At 37.8% G+C, this 23,347-nt stretch overlaps 1 protein-coding gene across 1 annotated transcript in view; it reads left to right on the forward strand.

Moving 5' to 3' along the window:
• Positions 1-19,361, forward strand: part of ranbp10 (RAN binding protein 10) — a 38,103-nt gene extending 18,742 nt beyond the window's left edge. Inside the window, exons 4-15 of the mRNA XM_044124694.1 lie at positions 12,016-12,183; positions 12,258-12,280; positions 13,341-13,525; positions 13,712-13,824; positions 13,891-13,999; positions 14,470-14,618; positions 14,730-14,937; positions 15,761-15,900; positions 16,437-16,585; positions 18,180-18,291; positions 18,945-19,099; positions 19,203-19,361. Coding sequence (XP_043980629.1) covers positions 12,016-12,183; positions 12,258-12,280; positions 13,341-13,525; positions 13,712-13,824; positions 13,891-13,999; positions 14,470-14,618; positions 14,730-14,937; positions 15,761-15,900; positions 16,437-16,585; positions 18,180-18,291; positions 18,945-19,075 — 1,487 coding nt within the window. The 3' untranslated portion in view covers positions 19,076-19,099; positions 19,203-19,361. The remainder of the gene's footprint in view (positions 1-12,015; positions 12,184-12,257; positions 12,281-13,340; positions 13,526-13,711; positions 13,825-13,890; positions 14,000-14,469; positions 14,619-14,729; positions 14,938-15,760; positions 15,901-16,436; positions 16,586-18,179; positions 18,292-18,944; positions 19,100-19,202) is intronic.
• The last annotated feature ends 3,986 nt before the right edge of the window (positions 19,362-23,347 follow it).

Below are 23,347 nucleotides of genomic sequence, written 5' to 3' on the forward strand. Positions count from 1 at the left end.
AATATGCTAATGTAAGCATAAATACTTTCAGTACCATGTGGGGTATCATTAGAATGTTTACTGTCATTTACTTACTCCATTAAGTATACTAAACATGGCTAATAAGTCTGAAAAATAGAAAATAGCTTATTTAAGCTAAAAGGCTAATGCTAATGAACTGCCTTGCTGCGCAAGGCAGTTCCCTAACCTCGGATAAACAGATAATGCAGAATGATATCACTGCACCGCCTCTGGCGGTGCACTGTCCAGAGGGGCATTTTGAGGCTTTTATTTTGAAATTTGCAGTAAGCTTCATATTAAATGCCCACACTAATCCAATGTGTAAGAGTGCTTTGGATAAACCAGTCACATAAAGCCAAAATGAGCAATTACATGATGTAAAAATTGCCAAAGCTTTTATTTTGAAATTTTTATTTAGCTTCATTTGAAAGGGTCAAAGTCATCCCATGTGTAACAGTCATTGGATTAAATCAGTCATATAACGCTCAAAAAAGCAATGACCTGATGTAAAAATTTTCAAGGGCTTTTATTTTGAAATTTTCAGTAAGCTTCATATTAAATGCCCACACTAATCCAATGTGTAAGAGTGCTTTGGATAAACCAATCACATAAAGCCAAAAAGAGCAATTACATGATGTAAAAATTCCCAAGGCTTTTATTTTGAAATTTTTGTTAAGCTTCATTTGAAAGGGTCAAAGTCATCCCATGTGTAACAGTCATTGGATTAAATCAGTCATATACCGCTCAAAAAGCAATTACCTGATGTAAAAATTTTCAAGGGCTTTTATTTTGAAATTTTCAGTAAGCTTAATTTCAAAGGGCCAAACTCATCCCATGTGTAACAGTGACAGGGTTAAATTAGTTATATACAGCCCATAGCAGCAAGTTGTTCTAAAGGCCAGCTCAGTCCTCCTCTGTTTTAACTGAACTACTAGTTAGAACTACAGTGATGCGTATTTGTAGTCCTTAGCAGCTCTCCATGCTCTGGGTTCCGTTGCCATGGTAAATAATCCTCTCTGCCAGCTGTGAGTGAGACATCCAGGGGAGACAATTCTCTGTTTGAGCCAGCCAGTTTGACTAAAAAAGCATTGCAAAAACTGTTTCCCGTTCGGGAACCGTAATACATATTCGAAAACCGCTTGAAGCATATGAGAGGGCTATTTGTCGCCTCACATAGTCCCGCCATTCATATCTCTACCTCACTCACAGTATTAACAGCGATGAGATAAAAAAGTGTGTGCCAAGGTCTGAAATTTTTCAGAAATACATGGAAGTGAATCAGTGAGATCTGTCTGCTACCCTGGCGCATGACTTTGCTCTGAAGCACCTGGAGAGAAAACTGTAAGCGCTAGATAATTTTGAAAACATTTGACCGAGCAGGCAGCGTATCAATGTCATGACCAAGTTTGATACCAATCATGCAATATTTGTGAGCGTGAGGGCGAGTTAAAAAATGATTTGGGGTCAAAATGTCGCTCTGACTCTCACTCTAGCGGAGCGGCCTTCACACTCTGATTTTTCCAAAAATCAAAAACTTTGGGTCGCTTAGAAAGAAGTTGTGGACAAACCATAATACATATTGACGTGCTGTCTTCACTTTAAAAGAGATCACGGACGTATCTACAAAATGAAGTTTGAATGGCGTTTCTACATAAAGTTATGACGACACAGAAAATCCTCAAAAATAGGGTATTTTCAGGATTTACTGGTTGCCTCATCCCCTTGACGACGAGAGATGCACCTGGTGAGCTCGTTAGTGATTTTGGGGTCGTTTTTTGCTTTTTACGTCGCCATGGTAACTCCAAATCCCACCAAAAGTAATAGCACACCACACGGGATCGAGCCGCACGTTTTGATACCACTTTTGTGGGTGGGCTCGCAGCGGTACGAGCCGCATTCACGGTGACGGAAGAATAAGTTAAGAATAATAAAGAGACATTCTATTGGGTGTAGAACAATAGGTGCCTGCCATGCAATGCATGGAGGCAGTGACTGACTTGCTTCGCAAGTCAGCCACTGCTCTCCTTATGCATTGCTATGGGCAGGCCCCAACTAGAAAATTCCTGAAGAAATTTAACTGGGGCCTGCCAAAGTGTGCCCGTCGGTTTGGACCCAGCGTTCTGATGCTAACAATTTGCATCAATGCTAAAGAAAGCTGCAATGTAATCAATAGCATGTGGAGAATCACAAGAATGTTAAGTAAGCTGGACATGCAACATTCAGTATGATAAAGCAAGTGCATTAGCTAAAATGAGCAAATATGCTAATATAAGCATAAATACTTTCAGTAGCATGTGGGGTATCATTAGAATGTTTACTGTCATTTACTTACTCCATTAAGTATACTAAACATGGCTAATAAGTCTGAAAAATAGAAAATAGCTTATTTAAGCTAAAAGGCTAATGCTAATGAACTGCCTTGCTGCGCAAGGCAGTTCCCTAACCTCGGATAAACAGATAATGCAGAATGATATCACTGCACCGCCTCGGTGCACTATCAGAGGGGCATTTTGAGGCTTTTATTTTGAAATTTGCAGTAAGCTTCATATTAAATGCCCACACTAATCCAATGTAAGAGTGCTTTGGATAAACCAGTCACATAAAGCCAAAAAGAGCAATTACATGATGTAAAAATTCCCAAGGCTTTTATTTTGAAATTTTGTTAAGCTTCATTTGAAAGGGTCAAAGTCATCCCATGTGTAACAGTCATTGGATTAAATCAGTCATATAACGCTCAAAAAGCAATGACCTGATGTAAAAATTTTCAAGGGCTTTTATTTTGAAATTTTCAGTAAGCTTCATTTCAAAGGGCTAGACTCATCCCATGTGTAACAGTGACAGGGTTAAATTAGTTATATACAGCCCATAGCAGCAAGTTTTTCTAAAGGCCATCTCAGTCCTCCTCTGTTTTAACTGAACTAGTAGTTCGAACTACAGTGATGCGTGTTTGAAGTCCTCAGCAGCTCTCCCTGCTCTGGGTTCCGTTGCCATGGTAAATAATCCTCTCTGCCAGCTGTGAGTGAGACATCCAGGGGAGACAATTCTCTGTTTGAGCCAGCCAGTTTGACTAAAAAGCATGGCAAAAACTGTTTCCCGTTAAAGAACCGTAATACATATTCGAAAACCGTTTGAAGCATATGAGAGGGCTATTTGTCGTCTCACATAGTCCCCGCCATTCATATCTCTACCTCACTCACAGTATTAACAGCGATGAGATAAAAAAAGTGTGTGCCAAGGTCTGAAATTTTTCAGAAATACATGGAAGTGAATCAGTGAGATCTGTCTGCTACCCTGGCGCATGACTTTGCTCTGAAGCACCTGGAGAGAAAACTGTAAGCGCTAGATAATTTTTGAAAACATTTGACCGGAGCAGGCATGCGTATCAATGTCATGACCAAGTTTGATACCAATCATGCAATATTTGTGAGCGTGAGGGCGAGTTAAAAAATGATTTGGGGTCAAAATGTCGCTCTGACTCTCACTCTAGAGGAGCAGCCTTCACACTCTGATTTTTCCAAAAATCAAAAACTTTGGGTCGCTTAGAAAGAAGTTGTGGACAAACCATAATTCATATTGATGTGCTGTCTTCACTTTAAAAGAGATCACGGACGTATCTACAAAATGAAGTTTGAATGGCGTTTCTACATGAAGTTATGACGACACAGAAAATCCTCAAAAATAGGGTATTTTTAAGATTTAGAGGTTGCCTCGTCCCCTTGACGACGAGATTTCACCTGGTGAGCTCGTTAGTGATTTTGGGGTCGTTTTTTGCTTTTTACATCGCCATGGTAACTCCAAATCCCACCAAAAGTAATAGCACACCTCCCGGGATCGAGCCGCACGTTTTGATACCACTTTTGTGGGTGGGCTCGCAGCGGTACGAGCCGCATTCCGGGTGACGGAAGAATAATAAATAATAATACTTAAAGAGACATTCTATTGGGTGTAGAACAATAGGTGCCTGCCATGCAATGCATGGAGGCAGTGACTGACTTGCTTCGCAAGTCAGCCACTGCTCTCCTTATGCATTGCTATGGGCAGGCCCCAACTAGAAAATTCCTGAAGAAATTTAACTGGGGCCTGCCAAAGTGTGCCCGTCGGTTTGGACCCAGCGTTCTGATGCTAACAATTTGCATCAATGCTAAAGAAAGCTGCAATGTAATCAATAGCATGTGGAGAATCACAAGAATGTTAAGTAAGCTGGACATGCAACATTCAGTATGATAAAGCAAGTGCATTAGCTAAAATGAGCAAATATGCTAATATAAGCATAAATACTTTCAGTAGCATGTGGGGTATCATTAGAATGTTTACTGTCATTTACTTACTCCATTAAGTATACTAAACATGGCTAATAAGTCTGAAAAATAGAAAATAGCTTATTTAAGCTAAAAGGCTAATGCTAATGAACTGCCTTGCTGCAAGGCAGTTCCTAACCTCGGATAAACAGATAATGCAGAATGATATCACTGCACGCCTCGGCGTGCACTGTCAGAAGGGGCATTTTGAGGCTTTTATTTTGAAATTTGCAGTAAGCTTCATATTAAATGCCCACACTAATCCAATGTGTAAGAGTGCTTTGGATAAACCAGTCACATAAAGCCAAAAAGAGCAATTACATGATGTAAAAATTCCCAAGGCTTTTATTTTGAAATTTTGTTAAGCTTCATTTGAAAGGGTCAAAGTCATCCCATGTGTAACAGTCATTGGATTAAATCAGTCATATAACGCTCAAAAAAGCAATGACCTGATGTAAAAATTTTCAAGGGCTTTTATTTTGAAATTTTCAGTAAGCTTCATTTCAAAGGGCTAGACTCATCCCATGTGTAACAGTGACAGGGTTAAATTAGTTATATACAGCCCATAGCAGCAAGTTTTTCTAAAGGCCATCTCAGTCCTCCTCTGTTTTAACTGAACTAGTAGTTAGAACTAAAGTGATGCGTGTTGAAGTCCTCAGCAGCTCTCCCTGCTCTGGGTTCCGTTGCCATGGTAAATAATCCTCTCTGCCAGCTGTGAGTGAGACATCCAGGGGGAGACAATTCTCTGTTTGAGCCAGCCAGTTTGACTAAAAAAAGCATGGCAAAAAACTGTTTCCGTTAGAACCGTAATACATATTCGAAAACCGTTTGAAGCATATGAGAGGGCTATTTGTCGTCTCACATAGTCCCGCCATTCATATCTCTACCTCACTCACAGTATTAACAGCGATGAGATAAAAAAAGTGTGTGCCAAGGTCTGAAATTTATCAGAAATACATGGAAGTGAATCAGTGAGATCTGTCTGCTACCCTGGCGCATGACTTTGCTCTGAAGCACCTGGAGAGAAAACTGTAAGCGCTAGATAATTTTTGAAAACATTTGACCGGAGCAGGCACGCGTATCAATGTCATGACCAAGTTTGATACCAATCATGCAATATTTGTGGCGTGAGGCGAGTTAAAAAATGATTTGGGGTCAAAATTTCACTCTGACTCTCACTCTAGCGGGCGGCCTTCACCTCTGATTTTTCCAAAAATCAAAAACTTTGGAGTCGCTTAGAAAGAAGTTGTGGACAAACCATAATACATATTGACGTGCTGTCTTCACTTTAAAAGAGATCACGGACGTATCTACAAAATGAAGTTTGAATGGCGTTTCTACATAAGGTTATGTGACACAGAAAATCCTCAAAAATGGGGTATTTTCAGGATTTACTGGTTGCCTCGCCCCTTGACGCATTTAGACTTGCACCTGGTGAGCTCGTTAGTGATTTTGGGGTCGTTTTTTTCTTTTTAAGTCGCCATTGTAACTCCAAATACCACCAAAAGTAATATCTCCCGTCCCGGGAACGAGCCGCACGGTTTGATACCACATTTGTGGGTGGGCTCAAGAGCTGCACGAGCCGCATTAACGGTAACGGAAGAATAATAAATAATACGATTAAAGAAACATTCTATTGGGTGTAGAACAATAGGTGTTTGCCATGTATCGTATGGAGTAGTGACTGACTTGTTTCGCAAGTCAGTCACTGCTCTCCTTATGCATTGCTAAGGGCAGGCCCCAACTAGAAAATTCCTGAAGAAATTTAACTGGGGCCTGCCAAAGTGTGCCCGTCGGTTTGGACCCAGCGCCAGGATGCTAAGAATTAGCATCGATGCTAAAGAAAGCTGCAATGTAATCAATAGCATGTGGAGAATCACAAGAATGTTAAGTAAGCTGGACATGCAACATTCAGTATGATAAAGTAAGTGTATTAGCTAAAATGAGCAAATATGCTAATGTAAGCATAAATACTTTCAGTAGCATGTGGGGTATCATTAGAATGTTTACTGTCATTTACTTACTCCATTAAGTATACTAAACATGGCTAATAAGTCTGAAAAATAGAAAATAGCTTATTTAAGCTAAAAGGCTAATGCTAATGAACTGCCTTGCTGCGCAAGGCAGTTCCCTAACCTCGGATAAACAGATAATGCAGAATGATATCATTATTCCTGTCCAGAGGGGCATATTGAGGCTTTTATTTTGAAATTTGCAGTAAGCTTCATATTAAATGCCCACACTAATCCAATGTGTAAGAGTGCTTTGGATAAACCAGTCACATAAAGCCAAAAAGAGCAATTACATGATGTAAAAATTGCCAAAGCTTTTATTTTGAAATTTTTGTTAAGCTTCATTTGAAAGGGTCAAAGTCATCCCATGTGTAACAGTCATTGGATTAAATCAGTCATATAACGCTCAAAAAAGCAATGACCTGATGTAAAAATTTTCAAGGGCTTTTATTTTGAAATTTTCAGTAAGCTTCATTTCAAAGGGCCAAACTCATCCCATGTGTAACAGTGACAGGGTTAAATTAGTTATATACAGCCCATAGCAGCAAGTTGTTCTAAAGGCCAGCTCAGTCCTCCTCTGTTTTAACTGAACTACTAGTTAGAACTACAGTGATGCGTATTTGTAGTTCTCAGCAGCTCTCCCTGCTCTGGGTTCCGTTGCCATGGTAAATAATCCTCTCTGCCAGCTGTGAGTGAGACATCCAGGGGGAGACAATTCTCTGTTTGAGCCAGCCAGTTTGACTAAAAAAAGCATTGCAAAAAACTGTTTCCCGTTCGGGAACCGTAATACATATTGGAAAACCGTTTGAAGCATATGAGAGGGCTATTTGTCGTCTCACATAGTCCCGCTTATTCATATCTCTACCTCACTCACAGTATTAACAGCGATGAGATAAAAAAAGTGTGTGCCAAGGTCTGAAATTTTTCAGAAATACATGGAAGTGAATCAGTGAGATCTGTCTGCTACCCTGGCGCATGACTTTGCTCTGAAGCACCTGGAGAGAAAACTGTAAGCGCTTAGATAATTTTTGAAAACATTTGACCGGAGCAGGCACGCCAGATCAATGTCATGACCAAGTTTGATACCAATCATGCAATATTTGTGAGCGTGAGGGCGAAGTTAAAAAATGATTTGGGGTCAAAATGTCGCTCTGACTCTCACTCTAGCGGAGCGGTTTCCTTCACACTCTGATTTTTCCAAAATCAAAAACTTTGGGTCGCTTAGAAAGAAGTTGTGGACAAACCATAATACATATTGACGTGTTTCTTCACTTTAAAAGAGATCACGGACGTATCTACAAAATGAAGTTTGAATGGCTTTCTACATGAAGTTATGACGACACAGAAAATCCTCAAAATAGGGTATTTTTAAGATTTAGAGGTTGCTTTGCCCCTTGACGCATTTAGATTTCACCTGGTGAGCTCAAGTAGTGATTTTGGGGTCGTTTTTGCTTTTTACGCCGCCATGGTAACTTCCAAAGCCCACCAAAAGTAATAGCACACCTCCCGGATCGAGCCAAGACGCTTTGATACCACTTTGTGGGTGGGCTCAAGAGCGGCACGAGCCGCATTCCGGTGACGGAAGAATAATAAATAATAATACTTAAAGAGACATTCTATTGGGTGTAGAACAATAGGTGTGCCATGTAATGCATGGAGGTAGTGACTGACTTGCTTCGCAAGTCAGTCACTGCTCTCCTTATGCATATATGGGCAGGCCCCAACTAGAAAATTCCTGAAGAAATTTAACTGGGGCCTGCCAAAGTGTGCCCGTCGGTTTGGACCCAGCGTTCTGATGCTAAGAATTAGCATCGATGCTAAAGAAAGCTGCAATGTAATCAATAGCATGGGGAGAATCACAAGAATGTTAAGTAAGCTGGACATGCAACATTCAGTATGATAAAGCAAGTGTATTAGCTAAATGAACAAATATGCTAATGTAAGCATAAATACTTTCAGTACCATGTGGGTATCATTAGAATGTTTACTGTCATTTACTTACTCCATTAAGTATACTAAACATGGCTAATAAGTCTGAAAAATAGAAAATAGCTTATTTAAGCTAAAAGGTTAATCGTTAATGAACTGCTTGTTGCGCATAAGGCAGTTCTCAACCTCGGATAAACAGATAATGCAGAATGATATCACTGCACCGCCTCTGGCGGTGCACTGTCCAGAGGGGCATTTTGAGGCTTTTATTTTGAAATTTGCAGTAAGCTTCATATTAAATGCCCACACTAATCCAATGTGTAAGAGTGCTTTGGATAAACCAGTCACATAAAGCCAAAAAGAGCAATTACATGATGTAAAAATTGCCAAAGCTTTTATTTTGAACTTTTTATTTAGCTTCATGTGAAAGGGTCAAAGTCATCCCATGTAATAGTCATTGGATTAAATCAGTCATATAACGCTCAAAAAAGCAATGACCTGATGTAAAAATTTTCAAGGGCTTTTATTTTGAAATTTTCAGTAAGCTTCATATTAAATGCCCACACTAATCCAATGTGTAAGAGTGCTTTGGATAAACCAATCACATAAAGCCAAAAGAGCAATTACATGATGTAAAAATTCCCAAGGCTTTTATTTTGAAATTTTTGTTAAGCTTCATTTGAAAGGGTCAAAGTCATCCCTTTTTTAACAGTCATTGGATTAAATCAGTCATATAACGCTCAAAAAAGCAATGACCTGATGTAAAATTTTCAAGGGCTTTTATTTTGAAATTTTCAGTAAGCTTCATTTCAAAGGGCCAAGACTCATCCCATGTGTAACAGTGACAGGGTTAAATTAGTTATATACAGCCCATAGCAGCAAGTTTTTCTAAAGGCCAGCTCAGTCCTCCTCTGTTTTAACTGAACTACTAGTTAGAACTACAGTGATGCGATTTGTAGTCCTCAGCTGCTCCCTGCTCTGGGTTCCGCTGCCATGGTAAATAATCCTCTCTGCCAGCTGTGAGTGAGACATCCAGGGGAGACAATTCTGTTTGAGCCAGCCAGTTTGACTAAAAAAGCATTGCAAAAAACTGTTTCCTGCTCGGGAACCGTAATACATATTCGAAAACCGCTTGAAGCATATGAGAGGGCTATTTGTCGTCTCACATAGTCCCGCCATTCATATCTCTACCTCACTCACAGTATTAACAGCGATGAGATAAAAAAAGTGTGTGCCAAGGTCTGAAATTTTTCAGAAATACATGGAAGTGAATCAGTGAGATCTGTCTGCTACCCTGGCGCATGACTTTGCTCTGAAGCACCTGGAGAGAAAACTGTAAGCGCTAGATAATTTTTGAAAACATTTGACCGGAGCAGGCACGCGTATCAATGTCATGACCAAGTTTGATACCAATCATGCAATATTTGTGAGCGTGAGGGCGAGTTAAAAAATGATTTGGGGTCAAAATGTCGCTCTGACTCTCACTCTAGCGGAGCGACCTTCACACTCTGATTTTTCCAAAAATCAAAAACTTTGGGTCGCTTAGAAAGAAGTTGTGGACAAACCATAATACATATTGACGTGCTGTCTTCACTTTAAAAGAGATCACGGACGGATCTACCAAAGGAAGTCTGAATGGCGTTTCTACATGAAGTTATGACGACACAGAAAATCCTAAAAAATAGGGTATTTTTAAGATTTAGAGGTTGCTTCGCCCCTTGACGCATTTAGATTTCACCTGGTGAGCTCGTTAGTGATTTTGGGGTCGTTTTTGCTTTTACGCCGCCATGGTAACTCCAAATCCCACCAAAAGTAATAGCACACCTCCCGGATCGAGCCGCACGCTTTGATACCACTTTGTGGGTGGGCTCGCAGCGGCACGAGCCGCATTCGGTGACGGAAGAATAATAAATAATAATACTTAAAGAGACATTCTATTGGGTGTAGAATAATAGGTTGCATGTAATATAGTAGTGACTGACTTGCTTCGCAAGTCAGTCACTGCTCTCCTTATGCATTGCTATGGGCAGGCCCCAAATATGGAAATAAATAACTTGATTTCTTAAAAAAAAACATTTTATTGCGTCTCATTTTCAAATTAAAGCAAGGAGAGTGAAAGAGACCAAAAAATCATAACACTTTATTTTTCATTGAACATACATTACTACTAGGGAAAATAACGATTATTTTAGAAATTCATTAATTGATTATTCTTAGGATTAATTTGAACAAGGTGAATATAAAAATGCCAAACATATTGACAGAAAAGGGTTATTATTTTACCTTAAAAGCAAAACTTAGAAGTTTTGCTTTTAAGAGTTCTGGCTTAATTTCCATCAAGTGACTTTTATTTCCCTCTTCAGTTAATTAATCAATTACTAAATCAGTTGACGATTATTTCAATAATTGATTCACCACGATTAATCTGATTAATCATGCTGAGCATTAATTAAGACATCAAAATTTTACACGCTAATAAACAAAGTTTTAAACTACCTGTACACAAACTACAGAACACATAAAAACACAGCAGAGAGAAAAACTGTCAGGTTATTCATCACTGATAAAAGAGAAAATCAGCTTTTCCTCTATTTTTAATCATCAAAGTGAACACTGTGTCAACGTCTCCCCCGGCAACATCATTTATCTACTTTTTCTGCTTATCTGAAGAAAAGATTTTGCTTTCCTATCAAAAAATTTAACAATTTCCACTTTGCAGATTCTTTTTTTTGTCTAGGCTGCATCAAATATAAAAGCCACTTCAGTCCACAGTTTTAAAAAACATCAAACAAAATAAACAATGATGAAAGTCGCTTACATTCAAGAAACAAATGAAAAGTTGTTTCTATTTTCTGACAAAAAAGACATAATTCAGTTGCATTTTTAAAATCTTAGACACAAAACTGTTAACACTCACTCTTCCCAAACAGCATCTATCCTTCCACTAAACCTTCCCTTATTCAGCCCTTGAACGGATATTTTATACAATATTTACCATTTGACATAAAAATTATCATTTTAAGTAAAGAATGAGAAAAAGAGGCCCAAAAGAACAGAAAAAGAGTGGAAAAGAACCAGAGCAAAAAATGGATACGATAGTATTAAAAAGAAGAGAAATAAAAAAAGATCAAAGGACAGAAACAAAAAGCAGAAAAAAGATAGAAAAGAGTGAAAAGAGCAAGAATGGAAAGAAAGAAAAAATGTGGAAAAAGCACCAGCAAAAGATCAACGAAGGAGAGCAAATAATAACAAAAGAGTGAAAAAACAATGAAAATGACTTTCACTCTTTCTGTTTTCAAATTATTTCAATTAATTTGAACAACAGATAATATTTACAAAAACAGGAGTGGAAAAAAAGCATCTAACCAGTGGTGAGCTGAGAGCTTTCTTCTGGTTCAGGTTCTTGGTACTGGTTGTGGTTCTGGTTCTTGGTTCTGGTTCTGGTTCTGGTTCTGGTTCTGGTTCTCGGTACTGGTTCTGGTTCTGGTTCTGGTTCTGGTTCTGGTTCTCGGTACTGGTTCTGGTTCTGGTTCATGTTATTCCTGTCAGCAGTGACTCACCAGTTTTTTTCCCGCCCCCACCTACTGGCCATCCAGTGAACTGCAGACTGATGGAGAGAGTTTGTGTGAAATTTCAGCACCAATTTGATAAAAATCTGAGTTGATGAGTAACCGCCTCCTCCCTCTTCTTCATTCTTTTTCCTCCTCACTCCTCTTCCTCCTGCTGTTGGGCTCCAAAGTGTAAAATCTGATCCTCGTCTTCCTCCTCTTTTTCAGGATGGGACAAGCACTCGTATGGTTACCACGGCGACGATGGCCATTCGTTCTGCTCCTCCGGGACGGGCCAGCCGTACGGGCCGACGTTCACCACAGGCGACGTGATTGGCTGCTGCGTCAACCTCATCAACAACACCTGCTTCTACACCAAGAACGGCATCAGCCTCGGTTTGTTGCTCGCTTTGCGGCGGCGCGGCGCCTTGTCCGAGTTTCTCACCGACTCCTCCGCTTTGTTCCCACAGGTGTTGCCTTCACAGACCTTCCTGTGAGTATCACAGCCAATCAGCTCCCCCCGGGCTCTTCTTCTCTGGTTTGATGTTGCAAGAGTTTAATGTGAAGAATCCATGAATGCAAGATTCCTAAAAGCTGGAAAAATACGGAAAAGATTTCCAGATCTGGATTTCACTCCTTCAGTTCCTTTCTTTGTTTCACTCTCTCTCTTTTTTTCTCCTCTTTCTTTTGCTTTTTCATTTGCAGTTTTGCTCTCATTCTTGTACTTTTACTTGGCTTTTTACTTTTGCTCTTTAATTTTTCATTCACTTTTTCCTTTTTTGTTCTTTTGCTTCGTTTTTGTTTTCTTTCTGTCCTTATTTTGAATTTTTTTCACCCCTGTTCTCTTTTCTTCTTCTGCTCTTTCTCTTTGACTTTTTCCTCTTTCTTTTGCTTACTTTCTTTTCTCTTTTGTTACTAAAAACTTAGGCTTTTTCTTTCACTTTTTCTTTTGCTCTTTCATTCTTATGTTCTTTTACTTTCTTTCTTTCACTCTTATATTATTTTGCTTTTTATTATTTTTGAACCCCTTTTTTGTTTTTCTTTTTTCTGTTTATCTGTTTCTTTTTCACTAGTTGGTTGTCTCTTTTTTATTCATTCTTCTTTCTTTTGCTCTTTTTTTGCTCTCTTTAAATCTTTCTGTGTCTTATTGTCCTTTCTTTTTTCTTTCTTTCTTTCTTTCTTTCTTTCTTTCTTTCTTTCTCTCTCTCTCTCTCTCTCTCCCTTCCTCCCTCACTCCCTCCCTCAACAGCAAAGCTAAATCTGATGGTGGAGGTGCAGAAACCTCCCATATGCTACATGCTAGCGCAGATGCTGTCCTTGTTGCAGTAGCATTGTGGTTGATAGAGAAAGGTTGCAGTGAAATGAGGATTTATTCAGCGTTTAGGGATTATATCAGTCATCTTTGAGATTCAGTGAATATTTGCTGCTAGAAAAGATCTGTTGTGTTTCCTGAAACAACAAAGCTATTCAAATAGGAAAAATCTCAGCATCCTGATGTAGTTTGGTGTTATATTTATCTGATAAAGTCTGATTGTTGTCTGAATCTCTCCCAGCCCAACTTGTACCCCACCGTGGGGCTCCAGACGCCTGGAGAGATTGTCGATGCCAACTTTGGCCAGCAGCCATTCGTCTTCGACATCGAGGACTACATGAGCGAGTGGCGGGCGAAGATCCACGGGATGATCACCAGCTTCCCGATCGGCGAGCGGCTGGGGGAGTGGCAGGCCGTCCTGCAGAAGTAAGAAAATCACCTAAAATTAGTTTAATCTTGTTTTTTTAGATGTGTTGCAATGCGATGTTCCTGCTGAAGGGCAAAAAACTGCTAGCCAACGATGACTAGCATTGGTTGTTTAGCGTTTTTGTGTTAGCAGACAATGGTACTCTGTTTTGTAAACCAAAGCGTATTTTCCTCTGCTGTGTTCAGCATGGTGTCCAGCTACCTGGTGCATCATGGGTATTGTGCGACTGCAACAGCGTTTGCCAGAGCCACAGAGACCACGATACAGGAGGACCAGACGTCTATAAAGAACAGGCAGAGTGAGTGAATCGTCCAGCGTGAGCCTCCATCTCGGTTCCTGTGTGAACATCAGCTCTGTTCTGCAGGAATACAGAAGCTGGTTCTGGCGGGTCGGGTCGGCGAAGCCATCGACGCCACCCAGCAGCTTTACCCAGGTCTGCTGGAACATAACCCCAACCTGCTCTTCATGTTGAAGTAAGTCCGCTCCCAGCTGCAGCTACAGCAGGAAAATAAAATCTCAGATTTCTGATTTTAATCGCTTTTTTTTTCACTTTCTTTTGAAAATAATAAAAAATACAAATGACAGAAAATCTTTTCCAAAAGTTCCTTTTATTCCAATTATTCCCCGTATAAGATCAGAGCTTTATTCTCATAATACTTTGACTTTATTGTCATATGACTGTATTCCTTTTATACTATGACTTGTAATAAAATGATGATACTAGTAGTCTTCCTATTATTCCAACGTAGCGTTGACCTGAATTCAAAGTCCAGATAAAAGAAGCAGTAAAACAACATGGCTGCCCTGAGTGTGTTGACATCACTGAACTATAGAAACCCAAGGAATGCATTAAATCTTCATAAACCAAAAATTTGATTAATCAATCAAATCTATTTATAAAATCCCAGTACAACCAGTAACCCCAGTTCACGCTGCCCTGCAGGTGTCGGCAGTTTGTGGAAATGGTGAACGGGACGGACAGCGAGGTTCGCTGCCTGACGGTTCGCTCCCCAAAATCCCAGGACAGTTACCCCGGCTCCCCCAACCTCAGCCCGCGGCACGCCGCCAGCGGCACGCACGTCCACAGTGGAGGTACGAAAACACACACACACACACACACACACACACACACACACACACACTCACACACACACACTCACAGGGCTCTGAGAGAACCAGGTGTGTGTTTCTGCATCCCAACAGGAGCAGAAAGCCCCACCTGCAGTAACGGCGTTGCCCCGCCCAACAAGGTGAAGGTTCACGGTGGCAGCAGCATCAAATACCCGAGCGCCTCCTCCTCCGCCTCCTCCTCCAGTTCTTCCTCCCCGTCCTCCATAAATTACTCCGAGTCCAACTCCTCTGACTCCACCAAGAGCCAGCCGCACAGCGCCAACAGCAACCAGGAAACCAGGTAGGAAGACGTTTAAAACGCCTGTGTACATTAAATGTCCGATTTTTGATTCTTGTTCATATTTTAAAAATTTTTGTTTGTTTGTTTGTGCCGCTGATTTTGAGGATATTTGAAAATATTTCCGGAGGTCATAAAAGGTCTTCAAATCAGACGAAATTGGTTCTAATCAACTTAGCTGCATTCATGCAGCAACATTTTTTGTTTGTGCTGCTTTTCCTTTGAAGATATTAATGAAAGTTTAAAGGTCAAAATGTCCATCAGCACCAACCCCACATTATTCAACTCAGACAAAATCAACTCGAATATTTGTGCTGCGTTTTTTCCACTGTCAGATTATTTCTCTTATAACTATTTTCTCCCATGTTCTAAGTGAAATAATCTACCAGTGGAACTAGAACTTTTTCATCAATATTAAGGAATTATTGACTCAAAACAAGCTCCTGGTTCTTGCTGTAAAGTTACTTCTAAGTTAGTTTTGTCTTATTTCAAGTTTACCAAGAGATTTGCACTAGAAACTAGAGGAAAATTACTTGGTCAGACTTTGTGTTTTTGCAGTGCATGTTTCTTGCTGTTTGTTGTTTCATATTTTTATCATGGAAAACACTTTGAATCGCTGAAGTGTTTTACACAAATAAACTAAAAAATATTATTTAATAGATGTTCATTCAAAATTGAACGTTGCTTTGTGAATCTAATCGTTATTTGTTACCTGACTGAGTCTTAGAGCCTCTAAATGGTTTACTGGAATCAATCTTCCAGTTAGTTCCTGTCGTCTTTAACAAAATTGTCGTTTTAACCCTGGATTTGTTTGCGTTTGTGCCAGCGACAGCGAGATGGAGATCGAGGCGGAGCATTACACCAACGGTGTGGTGGATGGCTCGTCGGCGCGGATCATGAACGGCACGTACCGGCATGAAGAGATCCTGCAGCCCGACGACAACAGCATCTGCAACGGGGTCACAGGTCAAAAAAACACACCTCCTCGTGGCATCCTGGGTGTTTTCTGCATGTAGTGTTCAACGCTGGAACAGTTTAAACAATTATCAACTAATTTAGTAATCAATTAATCATTGACTGGAGTAGACAAACAAAAAAATCAGTAGCTAAGCTCTGAATGCTGATGTTATGTGTTGAATCATTCAAATGTAAACACCCAAGTTAAAATGATAAAAATTTGTCATCATTGTTTTTTTTGGTTTTGTTTTCACTGTAATATTTACAAAGTCTAACAATCTTACTTTTTGTGGTTTTATCCATGTAGTGTCACTGCACTCTTTGATAGATTCAAATATTAAAATGAAAAACAAAAACAGTTAATCAAAATCAAGATCTATAGTAGAAATAATAAAGTAAAAGGAACAAATAAAAATACAAAAAACTAATGAAAAATCTGCAGAATGTGCCAATTATTTCTTTTGTTTTAAATCTGATTGATTGATTATTCATCAGAGTAGCTGATAAATTAATGGATTACTGAAACCATTGCATGTCGCCTGCAGACGAGGGCCGCAGGAGCAGCAAGCAGCTGTGTGGGGGGAACCAGGCGGCCACAGAGAGGATGATCCAGTTTGGACGGGAGCTGCAGGCGCTCAGCGAACAGCTGTGCCACGACTTCGGCACCAACACCACGCACAAGAAGATGTTACAGGTAAGCCACCTGCAGAAACTCACCTTTACCTTTTTTACTGACAAAAAATAATATCACAACACATATCCCACATTTTCTGCTTTTTCTTGTGTGTTTGTTTACCTAAATCGTCCAAAAGTGATTTAGGCCAATATTTTAGGAAAGTGACAACATGTAGCTTCAAATTAGACTTTTTTTTTTTAACTTCACAAATAGTCAGTAGGATAAAAAATTACATGTAAATATTTACAAAATAACAGAATAAGTTTTGTGTGTCACAGAAAAGGTAAAATGAATAAATAAATATAAATCAGTTACCAAGTGTAAATAAAAATACTTAAATACACAAATGAAACAAACTGCTGGAGTTAAGTAGAACATGTCTTCTTAGAGATGGATGGTACTGCCAAAGAATAATATCACAATATGTATTTTTAAATACCCCAATAATGATACTCAATTATTTTACTTTTCCAAATATTTTATTTGGCCAAACAAATATGTAACTTCAAAACAAAAGATGTTTTAGCTTGTCCCATCCTTTTAGCTTTTCTTTACCTTTTCCTTTCACTAGAATATATCAAAAACATATGTAAACAAAATCACATTATAGGTTTATTTAACAGGTCTGCATTTAAATGTAGACCTGTTAACATTTAAATGCTAACAGGTACATTTACATTTATTTATCTGTGGATAAATAAATGTAAATGTATTTAAATATATTTGTAGCTAAATACATTTAAACGCACAAAAACAATTTGAAATCAGTTACCATGTGTAAATAAAAATACTTAAATATTTAAGTATTAGTTTTACAACTACATTAGTTTTACAAGATGTTGAAAAGTGTTTCCCCTTCATGTTTTTTTGAGAACTCAAAGACGTGATTTTGAAGGTTTTTTTGAACAAGTTGAATAAAGAATAAACTGCTCAGTCATACAGGAATGATGTTGTTCTGGAGTTGAAGTGAACCTTTAGTCTCATCGTGGTGTTATGACTTGTTTTCACCACTAGGGGTCTCAGCTGACCCTGAAACAAAACGATAAAAACACTTAAAACATGAAAACACCAAATTTTATAAATTTATATTACATCCTACAACATAAACTAAAAACTGCTTTTTAAATATTTTTATGGTGAAAAAAATAATTTAATAAAATTCTGTAAACAAATTGTATAAAAGATGTGAATGGTGTAGGAAAATATATTTTTCTCTTTATTTCTTAAAGAGCTGTTTCTGTTGTTATAAAGTGATATAGTACTATGAAAACTTCTAATAATAAATAAAGTTAATCTAATAAAATTTTTCTTTAGTCTTTTTGATTAAATAAAACTTCTGATAAACAAAAAAATGACTGTTTCCTCCTAGAAGTTTAGAAATGCAACTAAAAGAAAAAAATTTGTTGGACTTTAAAATCTTTCACGATGAGAGCTGATTGGCTGCTGGTCTAATTGAAGGAGCCAATCAGGAGACAAGAGGCAAACATGTTGGTTTAATGAGGAAATGGAACTGAATAAATCTGCTTGATGCCACCTGCAGACGAATTCAGCCGCTGTGATCGATCGTCCTCTCTTTCTGTGTGTGTGTGTGTGTGTGTGTGTGTGTGTGTAGGATGCTTTCAGCCTGCTGGCGTACTCGGACCCCTGGAACTGCCCGGTGGGCCAGCAGTTGGACCCCACGCAGAGAGAGTCTCTCTGCTCCGCTCTCAACAGCGCCATTCTGGGTAAATAATCAATTTAAATTCACAGCAGTTTGATTTTTATCAGCAGTTATGATGCAGCTGAATGTTTATTTTTATTTCTTTTTTCTTTAAATCAAATTTTTCTGAGTTCACTTGTATTTATTTTACAATTTCTCAACATTTTAAATACAATGTGTAAAAATAACTTTTGTCCTGTGTAATGTGTAAAAAATGTTAATAAAAAAAAAAGAAAAACCTATTGTAAATTATTTTTCTTAAATTGTATTAAATTAGATTAATTGAAAATAAAATGAGCCAATACTTTAATTATTAGTAATGTTGGTGCTTGTTTAGCTTTTTTATTGGAAATATTATGAATTTATTGTTATTTTTATTTTAATTATGAATAAAAATTACTCTAATGATGGTAGTAGTTTTAATACTATTATTATTATTGTTGTTGTTACTGAATAATATTAAGTAATAGTAATAAGTATTTTATTTAGTCATATAGTAATTAAATATGAAATACTATTAATGTTATTAATATAATAATAACATCAAAATATTTATTGGAAAAGTAATACATGTATCAAATAAGCAGATAGAAGCAGATGAAGAATAAATGAAATCTACTGTTAATTAACTTATTTTCAGCTCAGAAAGTGTTTCAATAAACAAAACTTCCCGTCCAGAATCCCAGAACCTCCCCAAGCAGCCGCCGCTGATGCTGGCGCTGGGCCAGGCCACCGAGTGCGTCCAGCTCATGGCCCGGGTCCGGTCCGGTTCCTGCTCCTTCGCCAGGATAGACAACTTTTTGCACTAGCCCCGCCCACCCCGACCCGGTCAGGTGAGCAGAACCTCTGGAGACAAACCAAGATAAAAACATGAAAATCCAGCCTGGATTCGCTCCAGACCTCACCTGTACTTTACCTGGATCTGTCCGTCGTCAGGTAACTGCTGAGCAGCACTGAGATGTCCAGCTGGTCGTTGCCATGGCGACGAAGAGGCGAGCATGCGTCTGATTGGATCAGAGAAGAGAAGGGAAGGAGGCTTCCTATTTAATTTAGTATTATCAGATTTAATAAATGTGTGACACTATTTAAATATTATTATTATTATTCAGTTTATTTAGCTGTTTTTTCTTTTGTTTTTTTTTGTTTTTTTAGTATTTTTGTCAGTTTGTTGTGCTCATCCTGGAAAAACTAGTCATATTCTCCCCCTTTTTTATTTTGTTATTATTATTGTTATTTTCTTTTGCTGTAATGGTTGGACTTCAATTTCTGTCGTCGGTTTTGTTGTTTCTGTTCTCCCGGATCTTTCTGAACCAGAACCAGAACCAGAACCCATAAGAACCAGAACTAATTCAACCCAAACTGGACGAGCTTTAAATGCTGAGCAACGTAAAAATGAGCTTTTCATGATTTATTTCAAATGGATTTTACTGCAAACAGCGATAATGTTTAGAAACATGAATTTAACAAAGTTAAAAAATTTTATTAATATTGGATTGAAATTATTCATACAGGCTTTAATTAATGAATAAATCAACTAATTTCTGCTTTTTTAGCAACTCAAACATCAAAAATAATTTTTTTTTCCTGCCGTTGGGATTTATGTTTAAGCCTCTTTTTTGATGAAAATTCTTCTTTTAATCATAATCATCATTTCCAGACCCCACAGCATGATACTTCCCCCTCTATTTGTCTCATTTTATCACACTAAGAAGTGGTAAAAGGTAAATTATTTTATTTTAATTTATGGAATATACTAATACTAACTCAGCCCAACAGAGGAAGAAATAGTTTTTTCTTTCCATAAAGTTTTTTATATATATATAATTGAAAGAGTCAGTGAAAGTCTGGCTACTTTCTAATCTTCTTTTGGACGTTTAAAGTTTTAAATCTTGTTTTTAAAAATCACTGCAGTTGCTTTGTTGCATTATCATCTCGGAAAATGTTAAATCATCAAAAACAAGAAATAAATTCATCATAAATTACTAAATGACCCTTTTTAAGCAAATTAAAACTCAATCAGGTTTTTTTGCCATTATGATTTTTTTAGAGCCTTTTTTTGATAAAAAAAATAAATATTCTTTTAATTATAATTCAAACATGATGCTTCCTCCTCCTTGCTTCTTTGTAATCCAGTTACTGCAGTAAAATCGCTCAGTTTTTGTCTCGTTTGAACTAAAAATAATTTTCTCCCTGGAGTTCTCATACCGGCAGCGTTTTTACAGTTAAAATGTAAATTATTTAGTTAAATGAAACAGCGTAGCAAAGGAAAAAATGGCGTTTTTATATCTAAAAATTATTTTTTCTTTTCAAAAAATGATAACATTCAAAGATTCAAGGAAAGCCTGACACGTTTCTAAGTCTTCTTCAAAGAAAATCACAGCAGTTGCTTTATTGTGTTATTATTTTGAGAAATAAATCCGTTATTTTTCAACTTCTGACGTTTAATAAAATACAGAGGAAACCAAGTCTGTCAAACTTTCCCATTCGCCTCATTAGTGGGAGAAATTATTTCCCTTAAGTTAGAAATAAGAAAGCATTAAACCCCAGCTGTTGTTTCTGATTAAAGTTAATGGAATATTCCTGAAAACTTTCCCAGAGAAACAGGAAAAGAACATCAGCCGTGTTCAGAAAACATAATTGAAGGTCCTCTGCGGCGGCGATCGCTAACCGGGAGCAGAGAGGTGTCGCAGCCTTAATTTCACTGTAACAAGCGCCACGCCGGCCAATCAGAGAGGTGGTTGCAGGTGGCGGCACAGATCCCCGCTGCACCTGCGACACCTGCCCTCAGGGCCGAGTCCTACTCTATTATCAGCATAAAGAAAATCAGTATCAAAGGCCGGCTAACGAGCACAGTGTGCACACGTCGGAAAGTCGAGTTTCATTACCACAGGCTTCACTTTCCCCCCTCCACACTCTGACCCGCTGTGTGCTCCTGCAGTCGCAGCTAGAGCTTCAAATAAAGAGGTGAAATCATGTGACAAACAGGGAAGCCTGTAATTTTAAGGTGCACTTTGTGATGATTAAACCGAAGCCTTTCTTTCACCAGCCTTTTGTTCCAGAGTTCGGCTCGATTTCTGTGCAATAAGATGAAAGTTTTCCTCCTCTGCCCGTTCGCTAACAAGATTGTCCTCCACTTCCTGTTTCAGAGTCAACAAAGCAGAGAGATAATCCAGATTATGTTGGTTTGTGACTTTAAATTCACCTCCAGTTCGAGCTTTTTTGGATCTCCTGAAGTGGGGTTCGGTGGAGTAGCTATTGGCAGTCAGTACCTTACTTAAGCAATCTGAATTTGATAAAGTAACAATGTTGATGCAAACGGAGACCCTTGTTGTACCTCATTTTAGCTTTTTATACAGCAGGTTTATTAAATTAGCAGGTGATAATCCTCTATATTTAATTAATTATTTTGTTTACATCTGTAATATCCAAATATTTTTGCTCAGGGCCACAAAATTAATTAAATTAAAGATGCAAAAATTTATTTATTGTGAATTTTAATCCATCTTGAATAAATCAAAGCAGAGAGATAATCCAGATTAACCTGAGCATTCTTCCTTTAAGCTAATTTTGAGCTTAAATTAATCTCAAATTTGAGCTTAGTTGGCTCTTTGGAAGTGGGGTTGAGCAGAGTAGCTTTGAGTAGTCAGTACCTTACTTAAAGCGATCTGAGACTTTGCAAAATAACATGTTAATGCAGCTGTTTTGTATATTATTTTAGCTTTTTTATGTGATATTAGTGAATTGTTGGTTCTACATTAGTGGTGTTCAACTTTTGGCCCCAAACTCTTTCTGGCAATTCACAAAATTTATTAAATGAAAGATCCAAAAATGTGTTTGTGTTGATTTTTAGTCTTGATATAATTAACAATCCAAAGCATAAAAAGGGCTTCAGACTTTCTTTTAGTTGCATTACTAAAAGAAAAACAGACAATTATCCATCCATCGTTTTGTATTTTGTCGGCCATATTTTCACCATTCCTGACTTGTGTTCATGGACCAAATAAAATCATTTCAAGTGTCACTAATGGCCCATGGGACACACTTTGGACACCCGTGGTTTACATTGTCTCAGACCTTTTGGTATCTTATTATTGCTTTGGAAAGTGAAGAAAATTCCCAACCCAACACTTCCTGTCACAGGGGCCAAAACACTGACGAAAAACTATATTTGAAAAACGTATTGTGCTAATTTTCAACAGATTTGTGCTGCAAGTAGAAAATCAGTTGAAAATCAATTAGGAATTATTTTCAGTTATTTCAAACTCCATGTCTATAATAGCTTCATAAGGAATACCAAACAACAAAAGGTCAAAATGTCTCCAGTAAAAAGTACAAAATAGGTCTTTTAAATGCAATATTTGGTGTGTGTGAAATATGCATCAACAGGCTTTTTTCTCTGGATTAAAACTAAACTCTTTCTAAAGCATTGCTGTGCAGTTATTTTGATATTTATATTAATTTTGGCCTTTAAAAAGGAGGATATTAGTGGGTGATAAATTTACATCAGTCTGAAGCCAAAGACTGTTAGCGAAAAATCCATTTAATCCATCGAAATTTTTTACAATTTTTGTAATTTACTGTAGTAATTAAATTTACTGCAGATTAGAGAACCTCACTTCAAAGATCCAAAGTAATCCGTTATGTTAGACTTCCTTAAATGTTCAAGTAGGTAATAAAACACAAAAATGTGATTTCAGCCTCTCATCTGTTCCTGTTTTTATTTAAAAGCAAAGCATGAAGTTCACTTCACCTTCCTCAGTTTGACCTCTGACCTCTGTCCTCCCCTCCATGCTCAAACCGACCTGACCATGCAGACGAGCGATGCACAAATGACTTCTACCTTCATTTTATTTTGTTTTTATTTCTTGGGGGGAGACTTTTGAGTTTTACCTAAATATATCAAAAATGTAAAAAAAAACAAACAAAAAAAAAACAAACGAAAAAGGAAAAAAACATTGTGAAATGAGTTATTATTTACTTAGCATGACTTTGAAAACTTTAAAACAATAAAAAAAGGAAAAATGATAATTGTAAAAAAAAAGTATTGAAAACATGTTTAAAGATAAATATTGTATTCTGTT

Source organism: Gambusia affinis, linkage group LG08 (genome assembly GCF_019740435.1).
Source record: "Gambusia affinis linkage group LG08, SWU_Gaff_1.0, whole genome shotgun sequence".
NCBI classification, from domain to species: domain Eukaryota; kingdom Metazoa; phylum Chordata; class Actinopteri; order Cyprinodontiformes; family Poeciliidae; genus Gambusia; species Gambusia affinis.